General features: G+C 40.2%; 2 protein-coding genes and 1 pseudogene across 10 annotated transcripts in view; all 3 read right to left on the minus strand.

Moving 5' to 3' along the window:
• The window catches only part of LOC129777510 (histone-lysine N-methyltransferase 2D), a 578,056-nt gene that overhangs the window by 412,022 nt on the left and 152,039 nt on the right, over positions 1 to 13,995 (minus strand). The gene's annotated exons all lie outside the window — the stretch shown is intronic.
• Positions 3,868 to 4,674, minus strand: LOC129772968 (uncharacterized). Its single transcript, XM_055776511.1, has one exon. The coding sequence runs from the start codon at positions 4,672 to 4,674 to the stop codon at positions 3,868 to 3,870; it is 807 nt and encodes a 268-aa protein (XP_055632486.1).
• Positions 5,072 to 6,679, minus strand: LOC129777514 (uncharacterized; annotated as a pseudogene).

Here is a 13,995-nt window from a genome sequence, read left to right on the forward strand (position 1 = left end):
GTAAAATTGTATATGGTAGCAGTTGTGTTAAAAATGACTTGATATATGGAACGATTTATTTCATATTTCATAAATAAAAACCAAGGTGTGTTCTCGCTCGAGAACGGGTCGTTTGGTTTAAGCTGTCTGTTTTGTTGTGTTTATTTTCACCCAAGGAAAGTTTATACGGCGAGAAAAATTTGAAAAGTGAAAAAAATATTTAAAAAAGTGATTTCCCATATGCTCTACATATAGTATTAGGTGCTGTTAGTCCAATTAAAATTCGCATTGGGTTGAATAAACACTCAGAAAGTGAAAGTTATAAAAGAAAATTACCTTTCCCATTTCAAATATGTTTTCTCTATATTGAAGTAACATGTTTTTACTGATGAGAAAAATTTATAATTGTGTTCGGTATTGGTAACTATTTTATATTCCATTAGTGACTTTTTTTCATATTTCATCCATACATAACATAGGAGGCATCTCGTCTAGGATCACAGAGGGCGGTTTTCATCATATCTCGTACCACTTCGGTATCTTTTATCTGATACGCACCATCCAACGACTAGTGCACCCGTGGCCGAGTGGTTAGCGTCTCACATTGTCATGCCGCGTATTCAAGAGCTTGCCCCTCGGAATACATTCAAGGCGTGTTATTTGGCTTAAGAAATCTCAACTAAGTATTAGTAAATGACGCTAATTAATGCACACGTTGAGACGGCAAAACTTCCACAGGGAACGTTAACGCCATTCAAGAAGAAGAAGACCATCCATCGACTGTTTACCATCTTTCTGTCATCACTACTCGGTAAACACTGGTGGAGTGAACTAACAATATCCAACAATCAAACAAAATTGCCCTTTTCAGGGCCATCAAATCATTATCAAAGAGTTTAACGATGTAATTCTTCAAACATATCCAAAATCAACATATAGCCTAACGGAATCCTACGTCAACTATGCGGTCGTGTCTCGGACACAACCCTCCTGTGACTTTTTATCTGGAACTACCATTTGCTCCATTTGCTCCGACATCAACAAACTTGATGTTCCATAGTTACACTCTTATAACAACAAACTTTATTGAGTTAGAGAGGCTAATTAACCCTACGCGGTCGTATTAATTTAGGGCATGGGTGTTGTACTGGTCCGAATTGTTTTTCCTTGAAAAAGCAGTAATACATGCAATATTATGAAAAATAAACATTTTGTGAACAATATACATGTATTAACTTAACAATGTGTTTTCATGTGATGCTTTCATATAAACATTATATTCTATTATTCGTCTTCATGTGAAATCTTTCGAAGCAGTCTCCAAGAGTTAATTATATTAATCAATACACAATGTTATTGAATATGAGACACTTTTGCCATTTTTGCAATAAATGTATTATAAATACCAGCAATGTGTATCCGAAAAGATCAGCACTTTTCACTTTTAACAAACATTTTTTTTACATTAGATTATTCAGGTGGCATAAGACACTTATGCAAACAATTGTTCGACAACTATTTCAACATAATTTAAACCAGTAGTTACTCAAATAATGATTTCTGCGTATCCGAAATGATCAGAACTTTTCACTTTAGATGAACAAAGATTTTGTCGCTTGAGACATTTATGCAATTAATCAAATAATATGAGACATTTATGCAAACAGTGGTTCTAATACTTATGAACAATCATTTCCATCACATTAAAGTGCTACAATGGCTATAATTCGGCTGTTATGATTTTTGTACCACATTCCTATGCATTCAACGCACTGTGCGTTGTCTTGTGCGGGTGACTTCTTTGTTTGATGCTAAGTACCGTTATCTATTACTCATATGATCAACGTATTGATTCGTGCACAGGTTCACTAGACATCAAGTTTCGTTTAGGAAAGCATAAACTGATACTTGGTTGAGTAAAATATAAGATTAGCATGGTTTCTTGCTGTAGTGGCTGAGAGCAGACAAACGACCACAAAGAGTTAATGTTTCGATACATTTCGTTCAAAATAATACAACACATCACACACTTTGAGGCAGCAGATGCACAGAAATAGAGGCGATCAGGCGTATTGGTAACATCCGTACCTCTCACGCTAAAGGTGACGAGTTCAATTCTCACTCCCGACATTCTTCCAAAAATGGATGTAAAGTGACGAACCAGTCAAAAGTGTTGAAAGTCACTATAATACAGAAAAAAAGATGCAAAGCGACCGAAATGTTTCGTAGAGTTGTATCTAGTTCAGTCCATTCAGTCCATTCAGAAAACGGGAAGTGAGTTCATTAATCATTTCGAAATCTGGTTTCCGAGATTCAGTCAGTTAGTCGCAAGTGAACTTAATATAGATGATTCCATACATAAACTGCCTGCTTGCCTGTCTGTCTGGAAGACACGCTACTACCATTGGAAATTAACGTGACTTTTATGGTAGTATAATTAAATTTAATTGCAGCTGGTAATTTAATTCACGGTTGCAAAATAAAATCCTAACCCAATAAACTGAATCGTTGTTGGGTTATTACTTTGGAAAGCTCCCCAAGCTCGCCCGCTATGACGGATTGCATAAACTTTTTTTTTTGTTACGGCCATCGTTTGCTGAACTGAAGCAACCGGGAGGGACAAACAGAATACAAAACCGTCGCGCGAGAGGAAAAAAAGTTCAAATATCCGTTTGCATTATTGTGCCATTTCATCCTCCGAGGGCACTCGGTGCAACACATTTTTATTGTGTTTGAGTATGCATGTAATTTTTCGGAAGTAAATATAGTATAACATTTTTTCCGGATGTTTTAATAAGGATATCAAACACAGAATTGGAGTTTTTTTTTCTGTATTATAGTGACTTTCAACGCTTCTGGCTGGTTCGTCACTTTTACCTTCCATTTTGGAAGAATGTCGGGAGTGAGAATTGAACTCGTGATCTTGAGCGTGAGAAGTATGGATGTTACCTCCACGCCAGATCGGCTCCACACAGAATTGGATATGTTTCATGTGTTAAATCAAATTCATTACATTGCACAAATTTGACGAAGTTATCATTAAATTTTGACTGAAAAGTATACATCGAAAATATATAAAACTTTTGTTCATAGAGCGATCAAAAATAGCTCCGTTGCACGTTGGGGGCTACTTTTGACATAGTCATTTGAAAATTTAAAATCATCATCAATTACATTAATTACATAGGAAAATGCTGAATTAACATTGTTTGGAACAAGGAGTTATGGATGGCTATACATATGTGCATTTGAAGGATTTTTTCAAAATAAATTTATTACATCAATGTATTTTACAACGAGGTGATTTTGGGCTTTCGTCCCCTTTTACCGGGTGACTTAGATATGGGTTTCGAATCACGTTTTGGAATTTCATCAAGAGAAACACTTTTTCCAGGAGAAACCTTTAGTTTTTTCTTCGGTTGAGGCTCAACTGGACAGCCGATCACGTCGTTACGATGTTCCTTTAGAAATTGTTTAAATCGGTCTCCAATCAACTCGGGCTTTAAGCTATCAGATGGCAGCTGGTTAATGAGTTCGTGGGGATTCCATGGTACGATACTGCATTTCCGGAAGCCCGATATTAGAATACGTCTAGTATGTGGTGCTAGTGCCTTCAAAAGTTCACTGATAAGGCTTCCGAGGCGACCTTTGGGAATAGTTGCGTTTTTAGAACCCTCACAAGAGGCACGCCACCGTCCTAAAATTTTCAGCCATTCACGCTTCATTGGAGAGAAAAATGCTACGTCGAGCGGTTGTATCAGATGAGTTGCATTAGCCAGATAAAGGAGATAAATTTAATATATTTTTGACGGAAAATTTCAATAACTGTTGGATTCAAATGAGATGAGAGGTTGTCTCCGATCAGCGCAATTGGTCCATTTAAATGCCTTATGGCTGGAAGAAAAAGTGTCTTGAACCAGTCCTCGAAAATTCTTTCGTCGAACCAGCCAGAAGCACTTCGATTGTAGCGTGTTCCTCGAGTGCCCAAGAATCCCATAAATGTTCTGCCTTGAACACCACGTATGGTGGCAACAGTTCTCCAGTTGCACTTCCGCAAAACATAACGGAAGTAGCAGATTTACTGAAGTTTCTCACGTTTTCAAAATACTTTAAGCCACGCTTACAGATAGCAAGCTTCTTACCCGGATCATCTGACAAATTCGTCTCGTCGTAATTAAAAATATTGGAAGCCGGAACACCTTCCACAGATTCCTTAAAGTTGGCCATGTACTCTGCGATTGTTTCTCGTGTTATTGCTGCGCGTTTTAACTTTATATTTTGTGCAAAACATTTGCTTAGTTGCTGGTGATCGCGTAGGAATCGTGCCACCCAGTCCCGTGAAGGTTTGTTATTTACAAAAGTTGGCACTTTTCTTTCCTGCTTCGTCAAATAAATTCGAACTATTTCCCGCAGATCATCGGTTTCAACGGGGAAACCCCACTCGGACAAGCAGCTGAGATGGTCTGAAAACGATAATTCTTCCGCCTCAGTAAAAACTTTCTGATGTCCGGGCTGTTTCTGGTGCGATTCGCATAGCTTGTTGTATACTGTTTGTCGGCTGCAATGGAGTTGCCTAGCGGCTTCTGCGTGGGACATTTCTCCGGATTTGACTTTTTCAAGGCACTGCATTGAATCTGCAGTGGAAACTACAGTATATTTCCGAGCATTATTATCCTTCCGATAGTTCCTCACCATTCTTGTACCCAGTCTTCAGAAAACCAAACCCAGCGGTGCGCTTGAGTTGAATTTTCATCAGCGCCGGCTCAAAGAACACTTGTGGTCAAGGTTGCAAATTCTCATAATCATTTTACTGACAGTGCAAGATATCGACACAACATCGTGTTCAATAATTCATCCGCCTCAGTTCATGACAAATGAACCGAACAAAATATCATGCAGCCGACATTCCCTCGCGTTCAAACATTTCATTTTTGCATTATTTCTCACACTCATTCTTAAACTGATTCACTGACAATGAACACCCGAAATATTCGCATTCGTCTTAGATTAGCTGTAAGTGATGGAAACAAAAATTCATTCAAAGAAATATTATGCTAATGATACTGCGTCAGATGTGTATACGCGCGTTCGTATAGATGTGAGAATAAAACTCGTTTATTATTTTTATTTTTATGTAGATTTAAAACAACAAAATTGGACGACAAGTATCATTTGATTTATGGACATCTGCCTAAATCAATCCTTTGTTTAAATTTCTTTCCAATTATAAGCTGAGGAAATAGCTTGTGGGAACAACGCTTTGTTCAACTTGACCAACAAGATATTTGTCAAGGTGTCCTCTGCAAGTTGTGTTCGACGGTTGGATAGTACTATACCAAGTACGCTGAAGGCTCTCTCTACGGAGACTTGGTTTGATGGAGTAGACAGCACAACCATGGCCACTGCATATAATTCTGGATGCGTTGTCTTACGGCTCACCCAGTGATCCCAAACGTTATAGCTGTGACTTTGACGTGGTTCTAAATCCAGCGACTGAAGCTGTTGTAAAAATTTCGTTTGAGGTCTATTTTCCGTGTCCACAGCTCCACCGAACATCTCGGTAAGATATTCATCAAAATCATCAATACCTTCGGATACTGATAAAGATTCGTTTGACATGATGGAGGATGATGATGTCGATTGTAGTTGGTGAATCCGCTGCCATGTTTCATTAATGTATCTCTGTAACGATGAAAATTGATGAAGCATATATGGAAAGTAAGTGTGTAGGATTCGGGAGTTTATAAGAAATAGTTCAAAATTAAGTTTTTACCTGTATCTCCACTTTCTCTTCAGGTGGAAAAAATATAGACCCATGATAATTCATGCGTGGATCAAGATATAGTGACATTTTAAAAGCTCTAGACTTAAGTAGAGCTGCCAACCTAGTCTTCAGCGAATTTAATAAATCAGGTACAAATAAATTTTCTTTAATTTTTTCAACTTCATTCATAGCCATGAGCCAAGCAATGTAAAAGTCTGGCAATGAGACATGTTGCTCTTGCATTTTTTTCGTACATATGTACAATGGTTTAAATGCATCGTAGTAGTTGTCAATGAAAATGTAATGTTCCGTAATATCTGTTAAAATCAATGATATATATTACAAAAAAAATCGAAAATGTATATCAATTCGTTGCTTTGTTGATCACAATTAATTGTTTTTTATACTTACCAAGCTTAGGAAATTGAATGGCCAATTGCTCGAAAAATGGTTTTTGATTTTTGAAGGATTGAACCATTTCAAAAATTCCTCCCCAGCGTGTATGACTCCAAACAGGGGGATGTGATGCATCATGGTGGTCAAAATTTGTCTTATATTTAACGTTTTTAGTTTTTTCGACAGCTCGGTTAATTTTTTTACGCTTGTGTGTGATTTATTCACAACATCCAAAATGGCTAACTGTAGAGTGTGCACTGCACACCTAACCAGATTGATTCGTTTGTTGAATTCAGCACATAGTTCAGTTGAAATATCGTGTCCTTGATCTCGTTCATCCGTATCGTTTACGTCGTTCAATTTCTCAAATAATGTCATTTCCAACTCGTCTTTTAGCTTTTTGACCGCCGCAACCATGTTGGCCCCGTTGTCTATAGTTACAGAGAAAATGTTCCCAATCGGCACATTGTACTCTGCTAGCGTATCCATTATTTTAGATTTCAAGAAAGCGGCAGTTTGGCTTTCTTTAACTTCTACCATACCTATAAAAATAAACATATTTTAGAAATCCTGCTAGATGTATATAGGTACGCGCAATTGCGTGTGTATTTGCATTTGTGATATGTGGGGGCGTTGTGTTGTACATACCAAGTCATTCGGACGACATTTTCTCGAAGAGCGTATTGAACATTCACACCTAGAATGTGACGATTATGGCAGGAAGCAGAATCTACCTTCAAACAGATAAGTTTGTCCTTCATCTCATCTATTAAGATCTGCTTCATCCGCTGGGACATAATACGCAAAGGATTTTTAATAGTTTCGCGATTCAACGTACACCCAACTGCTTGACAAATAGGATCCAATAGCAGCCGAAATCCCTCCCATTCAATGCATGAAAGCGGCATCCCATGTTCTGTGACCAGTTTCACAACAGCTTCGATCAAAACCTGTAGATCTATGGCAATTGGGCGCTTTGCGACGATTCGTGGCTTCTTAGCAAGCGGCTCATAATCCTTAAGAAGGCCTTCAAAGTTAGCGATTTCACTATGCTTTAAGCGGAAATGTCTGATGAAATTTCCCGAATCTAATTTATCCTGTGTATAGACGCAATCGCTTTGATCGATGTTGCATTTAAATTTTCCACCATTCTCAAGGATGAAAGATAATGCGATGTCCGTATACGTACGCTTCTTATTTTTCGCGGTGCTTGAATCCATTCTGATATCAATGAAATTTTCACCAAGATACAATGATAAATGATATAACTGGCTTCCAACATTCAGTGAACTTCGGAATGAACTGACGGACGTGTCGCCGAACAGTAAACCAAATCAAAGCAAGTATGATAATGAACCAGCTGTCGAATCGTCGTGAGCGCAGAGAAAAAAAAGTAAATAATGGTTGCGTGGATATTTTGCACTGAAAAAAAAACATTTTCGATTTCAGCATGCTCTTCTGAAATTTTGCATCTCTGCTTGTGGTTCTCTCTTGTTTTTTTTTTTTTTTTAATTCGTTTATTTTTACAGGCTCAGTTACTTAAGTTTAAAGGAGCCGAATTCTTAAATATATTTTTAAAACTATATATATCTAGAAACAATTTTCTTACATCTATGGTTAGTAAGGTGGAAAACCGATTACTCGCGGTGTACTCGAGTTTAGAAGGGTGACATATTTTTAGGAGAAGGATGGGATATAAGGAAATTGTAACAATGTTGATGAGCACTCAATTCTTAAATCTATTCGTATATCTATAGTTTATTTACATTTCAACTTATTCTACTATTTATAGCAAGGGGACGAATTACCCGCAAAGGAAGGAAAGGAGGGTATAAGGATGTAGGGACAATCACACACGAAGATCTATAGCTTTAAGGAAAACATATATATGGGACATGTAATCAAGGTCTAACCGAGCCAACACATCTCTCACCGGCACATTGGGCTGTCTTCCTCGGGCCCGAAGGGAGTTTTCTAAATTCGATCTGGCGACCAGATACACCTCGCACGACCAAACAATGTGCTCGATGTCGTGATAACCTTGGCCACAAACGCAGAGATTGCTGCTGGCAAGATTGAAACGAAAGAGTAGTGCATCTAACGAACAGTGATTGGACATGAGTCGGGAGAAGGTGCGGATAAAGTCCCGACTCAAGTCTAGACTTTTGAACCACGGTTTGAGGCTAACCTTAGGGATAATCGAGTGAAACCACCGGCCCAATTCATCTTCATTCCACTTGCGTTGCCAGTTAGCGATGGTATTTTTGCGAACTAAAGAATAAAATTCATTGAAGGCGATTTGACGCTGATAAATATCGCCTTCAATTGCACCTACCTTTGCCAATGAGTCAGCCCTCTCATTACCCGGAATTGAGCAATGTGAAGGGACCCAGACAAAGGTAATGACATAACAGCGTCGGGATAAAGCACTCAAAATTTCTCGTATTCTCTCAAGGAAGTACGGCGAGTGCTTTTCCGGCCTCACTGAACGGATAGCTTCGACAGAGCTAAGACTATCCGTTACAATGTAATAGTGTTCAACAGGTCGTGAGGCGACGCTGTCCAGCGCCCAGTATATCGCTGCCAATTCAGCAATATATACCGAGCAAGGATTCTGAAGACTGTGTGAGGTGCTAAAAAATACGTTGAACACTCCAAATCCTGTGGACTCATTCATAGAGGACCCATCAGTAAAGTATATATTATCACAATTGATACGCCCATACTTTGCATTGAAGATTGTAGGAACGAACCCCAATCTAAGATAATCTGGATTTTCATGGATTTTCTCCTTCATGAACAGATCGAAATGTACAGAGGAATTGATGTAGTCAGGAAAACAAACACGGTTGGGAATATACGAAGAAGGAACAACCTGCATAGAGGTGAATTCATGATATGAATTCATGAATCCAGAATGAAAATTTAGCTCGATCAATTGCTCAAAATTTCCGATCACCAATGGATTCATAACCTTACACCGGATGAGGAACCGAAGAGATAATAAATTGAAGCGATCTTTTAGTGGGAGTAGGCCTGCCAAAACCTCGAGACTCATGGTATGCGTTGAGGGCATACATCCCAACGCAATACGGAGACAAAGATACTGAATTCGCTCGAGTTTAATGAGGTGTGTTTTGGCAGCTGATTGAAAACAGAAACTGCCATACTCCATCACTGAGAGAATAGTTGTTCGATACAACATTATAAGATCTTCGGGATGGGCTCCCCACCAGGTGCCGGTAATTGTACGGAGAAAGTTTATTCTTTGTTGACATTTTTTACTCAGATACCTAATATGGGCCCCCCAAGTACATTTGGAGTCGAACCAGACCCCAAGATACATGAATGACATTGCATGAGTGATCGGTTTACCCAAAAGTTGAAGCTTTGGTTTTGCTGGTCTATGCTTCCTAGAAAAAACCACCATCTCTGTTTTCTCCGTGTAGAATTCGATCCCTAGTCCAATGGCCCAGGTTGAAAAATTGTTCAAAGTATCTTGTAAGGGTCCTTGCAGGTCGGATTCGTTTGATCCTACGACAGACACCACTCCATCATCTGCAAGTTGTCTTAGGCTGCAATTTTGTGTAAGGCAATTGTCGATGTCGCTTACATAGAAGTTGTACAAAAGGGGGCTTAAACATGAGCCCTGGGGGAGGCCCATGTAAGAGACCCGACTTACTGCCGAATCTCCGTGAGAAAAGTTCAAATGTTTCTCACAAAGCATATAACTTGCTTTGTGAGAATATTATTCAATAGAGGCGGCAGACCCCGAGAGTGTAATTTGTCTGACAAAACCTCTATTGAAACAGAATCAAAGGCCCCCTTTATGTCCAAGAATACTGAAGCCATTTGTTTTTTTTCGGCGTAAGCCATTTGAATTTCTGAAGAAAGCAACGCAAGACAATCATTCGTCCCCTTGCCCCTGCGGAACCCATATTGTGTATCTGAGAGTAGGCCATTCGTTTCAACCCATCGATCAAGGCGAAACAAGATCATTTTCTCCAACAATTTCCGTATACAAGACAGCATTGCTATTGGGCGGTACGAATTGAAGTCGGACGCGGGTTTTCCGGGTTTTTGAATAGCTATAATTCGCACTTGTCTCCAATCATCTGGAACAATATTATGCTCCAGAAACCGATTGAATAAGTTCAACAAGCGATGTTTCGCCACATCAGGGAGATTTTTCAGCAAGTTGAACTTAATTCTATCCGATCCCGGAGCAGAATTGTTACATGAAAGGAGAGCAAGAGAGAATTCTACCATCGAAAACTCGGAATCAAGATCGCACCTATCTTGTGAAATATCTCGAACAATTTTTTGTACGGGAACGGAATCGGGACAAACCTTCCGTGCAAAATTCAAAATCCATCGATGTGAATATTCCTCGCTTTCATTCGTTGAAGAGCGATTTCTCATGTTTCGAGCCACTTTCCATAATTTTTTCATTGACGTTTCTCGTGACAAACCTCCCACGAAATTAGATCCTAAAAATCAATAAGCACGTTTTTTCCCTTTGATCAAGTTTTTAAATTGATTTTCAAGGTCCAAAAACGTATGAAAATTTTCAGGGGTTCCACGTTTCCGAAAAGCTTTAAATGCATTCGATTTTTCTACATAAAGCTTGGAACATATGCTATCCCACCATAGATTGGGAGACCTTCGACGAATAGTGGAACCTGGGATGGGTTTCGTTTGAGCGCGAACCGCGCTGTCATAGATCAAACGAGAAAGGAAGTTATACTCCTCCAATGGAGGTAAACCATCTCGGGAATTGTGGCTAGAGCAATCGCGTCCGTATATTTTTTCCAGTCAATGTGTCTTGTGAGGTCATATGCCATGTTTATAGATTCAGAAGAATTCGACCCAATGGTGATGGAAATTTTGATTGGCAAGTGATCACTACCGTTGGGGTCCTGGATTACATTCCACTTGCAATCTAACGATAGTGAATTCGAGCAAAGCGAGAGCTCAAGAGCACTTGGGTTAGCAGGAGGTTTAGGCACACGTGTTGTTTCCCCAGTGTTCAAAACGGTCATATTGAAGTTGTTACAAAGGTCATATATCAACAATGAACGATTGTCGTCGTACTGTTCCCCCCAGGCAGTTCCATGAGAGTTGAAGTCTCCCAAGATCAATCGTGGCTCAGGAAGGAGTGAGCACATGTCATCAAGTTGTTTGCGGCTAACCGCAGCTCTCGGAGGCCAATACAAGCTGACAATACAGAGGTCTTTGCCTCTGATGTTTGCATGACAAGCAACAGCTTCGATCCCTCCAATAGGTGGAAGGTCAATTCGAAAAAATGAGTGGCACTTATTGATCCCCAAAAGCACCCCTCCGTATCTATCATCACGGTCCAAGCGTATAATATTAAAATCGTGGAAAGAGATATCATCTCGCGAAGAAAGCCAAGTTTCGGACAGAGCAAAAACATCACAATTGAAGTTATGAATTAAAAATTTGAATGTATCCAATTTAGGGATAAGACTACGACAATTCCACTGAAAAACAGTGATATCTCCGACCTCTCTATCTAAATTAGACATCAAGAGAGATAATCATTGCAAGGAGGGGCCATGTTTGCATCAATTGCTGTAAAATTGTCTTTAATACAGGAAGCATTGAGATGACAAGGGTTCTGATGGAGTCGGAAACATTAAAACACTTGAAGATTTGATCCAAAAGGTCAGACAACTTTATAAATCCCGATTGGGAAGTTGAGCTGGACGGAAAAACAGGGACAGTTGGGGTTTTTGATGTCCCCTCGAGTGCTGGGTCGTTTGAAGGTGAACTATTCCCACGGAAGCCAGGAGGAACCTGATTTTGCTTGTCCGCTGCACTCGATTTTTTAGGCAAGCTAACTGGGGGTATCACCGGGGGGACTTGTTCTTGAACTTTGGGAGTGGTCACATTTTTGCGCCGGGGATTCCCTTTGAAAATAAACGGTGTGTCCCCGCTAGCTGTGTCCGCTTCCATTTCATCAACTGGCAACGTGGAAAAGATATTGTGTGTTGAGATTGGTTGTTGTTGTTGTTGGGCCAGTGGAGAAGCGCCCTTTAAAATATCCGCAAAAGTGCGCTTCGAGCGTTCCTTTAAAGAGCGCTTCTGTTTCTCCCAGCGACTCTTGTAAGTTTCACAAGCTGAGAGCGCGTGTGGGGATCCTCCGCAATATGGACACTTATGCTCAGTCGCACTGCAGGATTTCCCCTCATGTTGCTCTCCGCAAGTGGCACAGCGCTCCTTGTTGGCACAATAATCTGAAGTGTGACCAACTGACTTGCATTTGTTGCAAGTCATGGGCTTTGGCACGAAGAGTCGCACAGGTAGTCTCAATTTGTCCACCATAACGTAGTCAGGGAGGGCGGCACCAGCAAAGGTGACTCGAAACGAGTCTGACGGCGTAAATTTAGTTTGGTCCCCATCATGGGAGAGTTTCCCGAGTTGGCGACAGTCCAAGATCTTTACTTCCATTGAGGGAAGCTTCTTGAACTTGCCTTTTCCTTCTTTTTTTATTTGTTCGCTCGTCAGACCCGTTTCAGTTATCACCCCCTCAATTTCTACGTTATGGGAGGGTATAAATGTTCTATATTCGAGAGTGAAGTGTTGGTCAGCAACAATCTCGTTTGCGTGTTTCCGTTCATTCACGACAACCCGCAATTTGTTCGGTCTAACCCTGCGAATTTCAGATACAGAAGTGTATCACGTTAAGGCTTTTTCCTTTTGGTTTTGGCCGGAGGAAAACAACCCACGGGCCAGTTCCAGGTACATCTTCTGGATAATCTCTGACACGTGGTGCGGAGACAACAGAGGGAGAAGACGAGGACGAGGACGAGGACGAGGATTGGGTTGGATCGGAAACATCAGAAGGGGGAAGCGAAATCGATGATGGGAGAGGGGGAGTGGAAGTAACAGTGGGTTCAGAAGGGAGGCTTGCTATTTTCTTAGAGGGGGGCTTGGAAGGATGAGCAGATTCGTCCCCAGAAGAATTATCTTCTTTTTGAGGGACTCGTTTATGTTTTTTTCCAGATCTTGAATGGGATTCATTATCGGAGATCTCCATCTCTGGAGATCCTCCACTATTCTCCATTTTACAAAATTTTTTGTCTTATTTCTAATCTATTATTGATTTTAACAATAATCTCAAAAAAAAAATAACAAAACAAACAAATAAAAAATTATGATGATAATATTAAGCAATGAACATATGAGTTGAACAATAATATTAATATTAAATATGTGTACCTTAATATAAAAGTTGTTCCGATACTGCGCTCTACTGCCCTAACCAGGGAGAGACAGAGGCTACGCGCTATGGATCAACACAATAGCGCAAGAATAGCTCACACGGTCACGTGATGATAATTCCCGTTAACGACAGCCACACGATGGCGATCCCGTTATGCCAATGTTCAACAGCCGCCAAGGGCTGCAAGCTGCAAGAGCGCTGCTTCCTTTGTTCCACTTCACAAAAGGTCAATTCGAAAGCGGACAGCAATGACCTTCACTCGTACACTATACCAATCGCACAATAGTAAAAGTGGCAACGCACAATAACGACACTGAACTTTACTCGTCAAGAGTTGGATAGCGAATGGGTTCTCTCTTGGTGCGAAGCGCACAAAATTCATAAGCACGACAGCGCAAAATGTACCCGGCACAGAACTCAAATACTAACTTGCTTCTCACTTGTGTGATGCGCGTCTCATTCATACACATCAAATTCTAGGGCCCGCTTTGACTTCGTTCTAAGCAAAGCATAAAAACAACAGCGCGCCCTCATTTGAACCGTATACGCTTGTGTGAAGAAGAATATCTCAACAGAGAGAGCAATCCAGATCCAAGCGCACAGTATA

The sequence above is a fragment of the Toxorhynchites rutilus genome, chromosome 3 (genome assembly GCF_029784135.1).
Source record: "Toxorhynchites rutilus septentrionalis strain SRP chromosome 3, ASM2978413v1, whole genome shotgun sequence".
Classification (NCBI taxonomy): domain Eukaryota; kingdom Metazoa; phylum Arthropoda; class Insecta; order Diptera; family Culicidae; genus Toxorhynchites; species Toxorhynchites rutilus.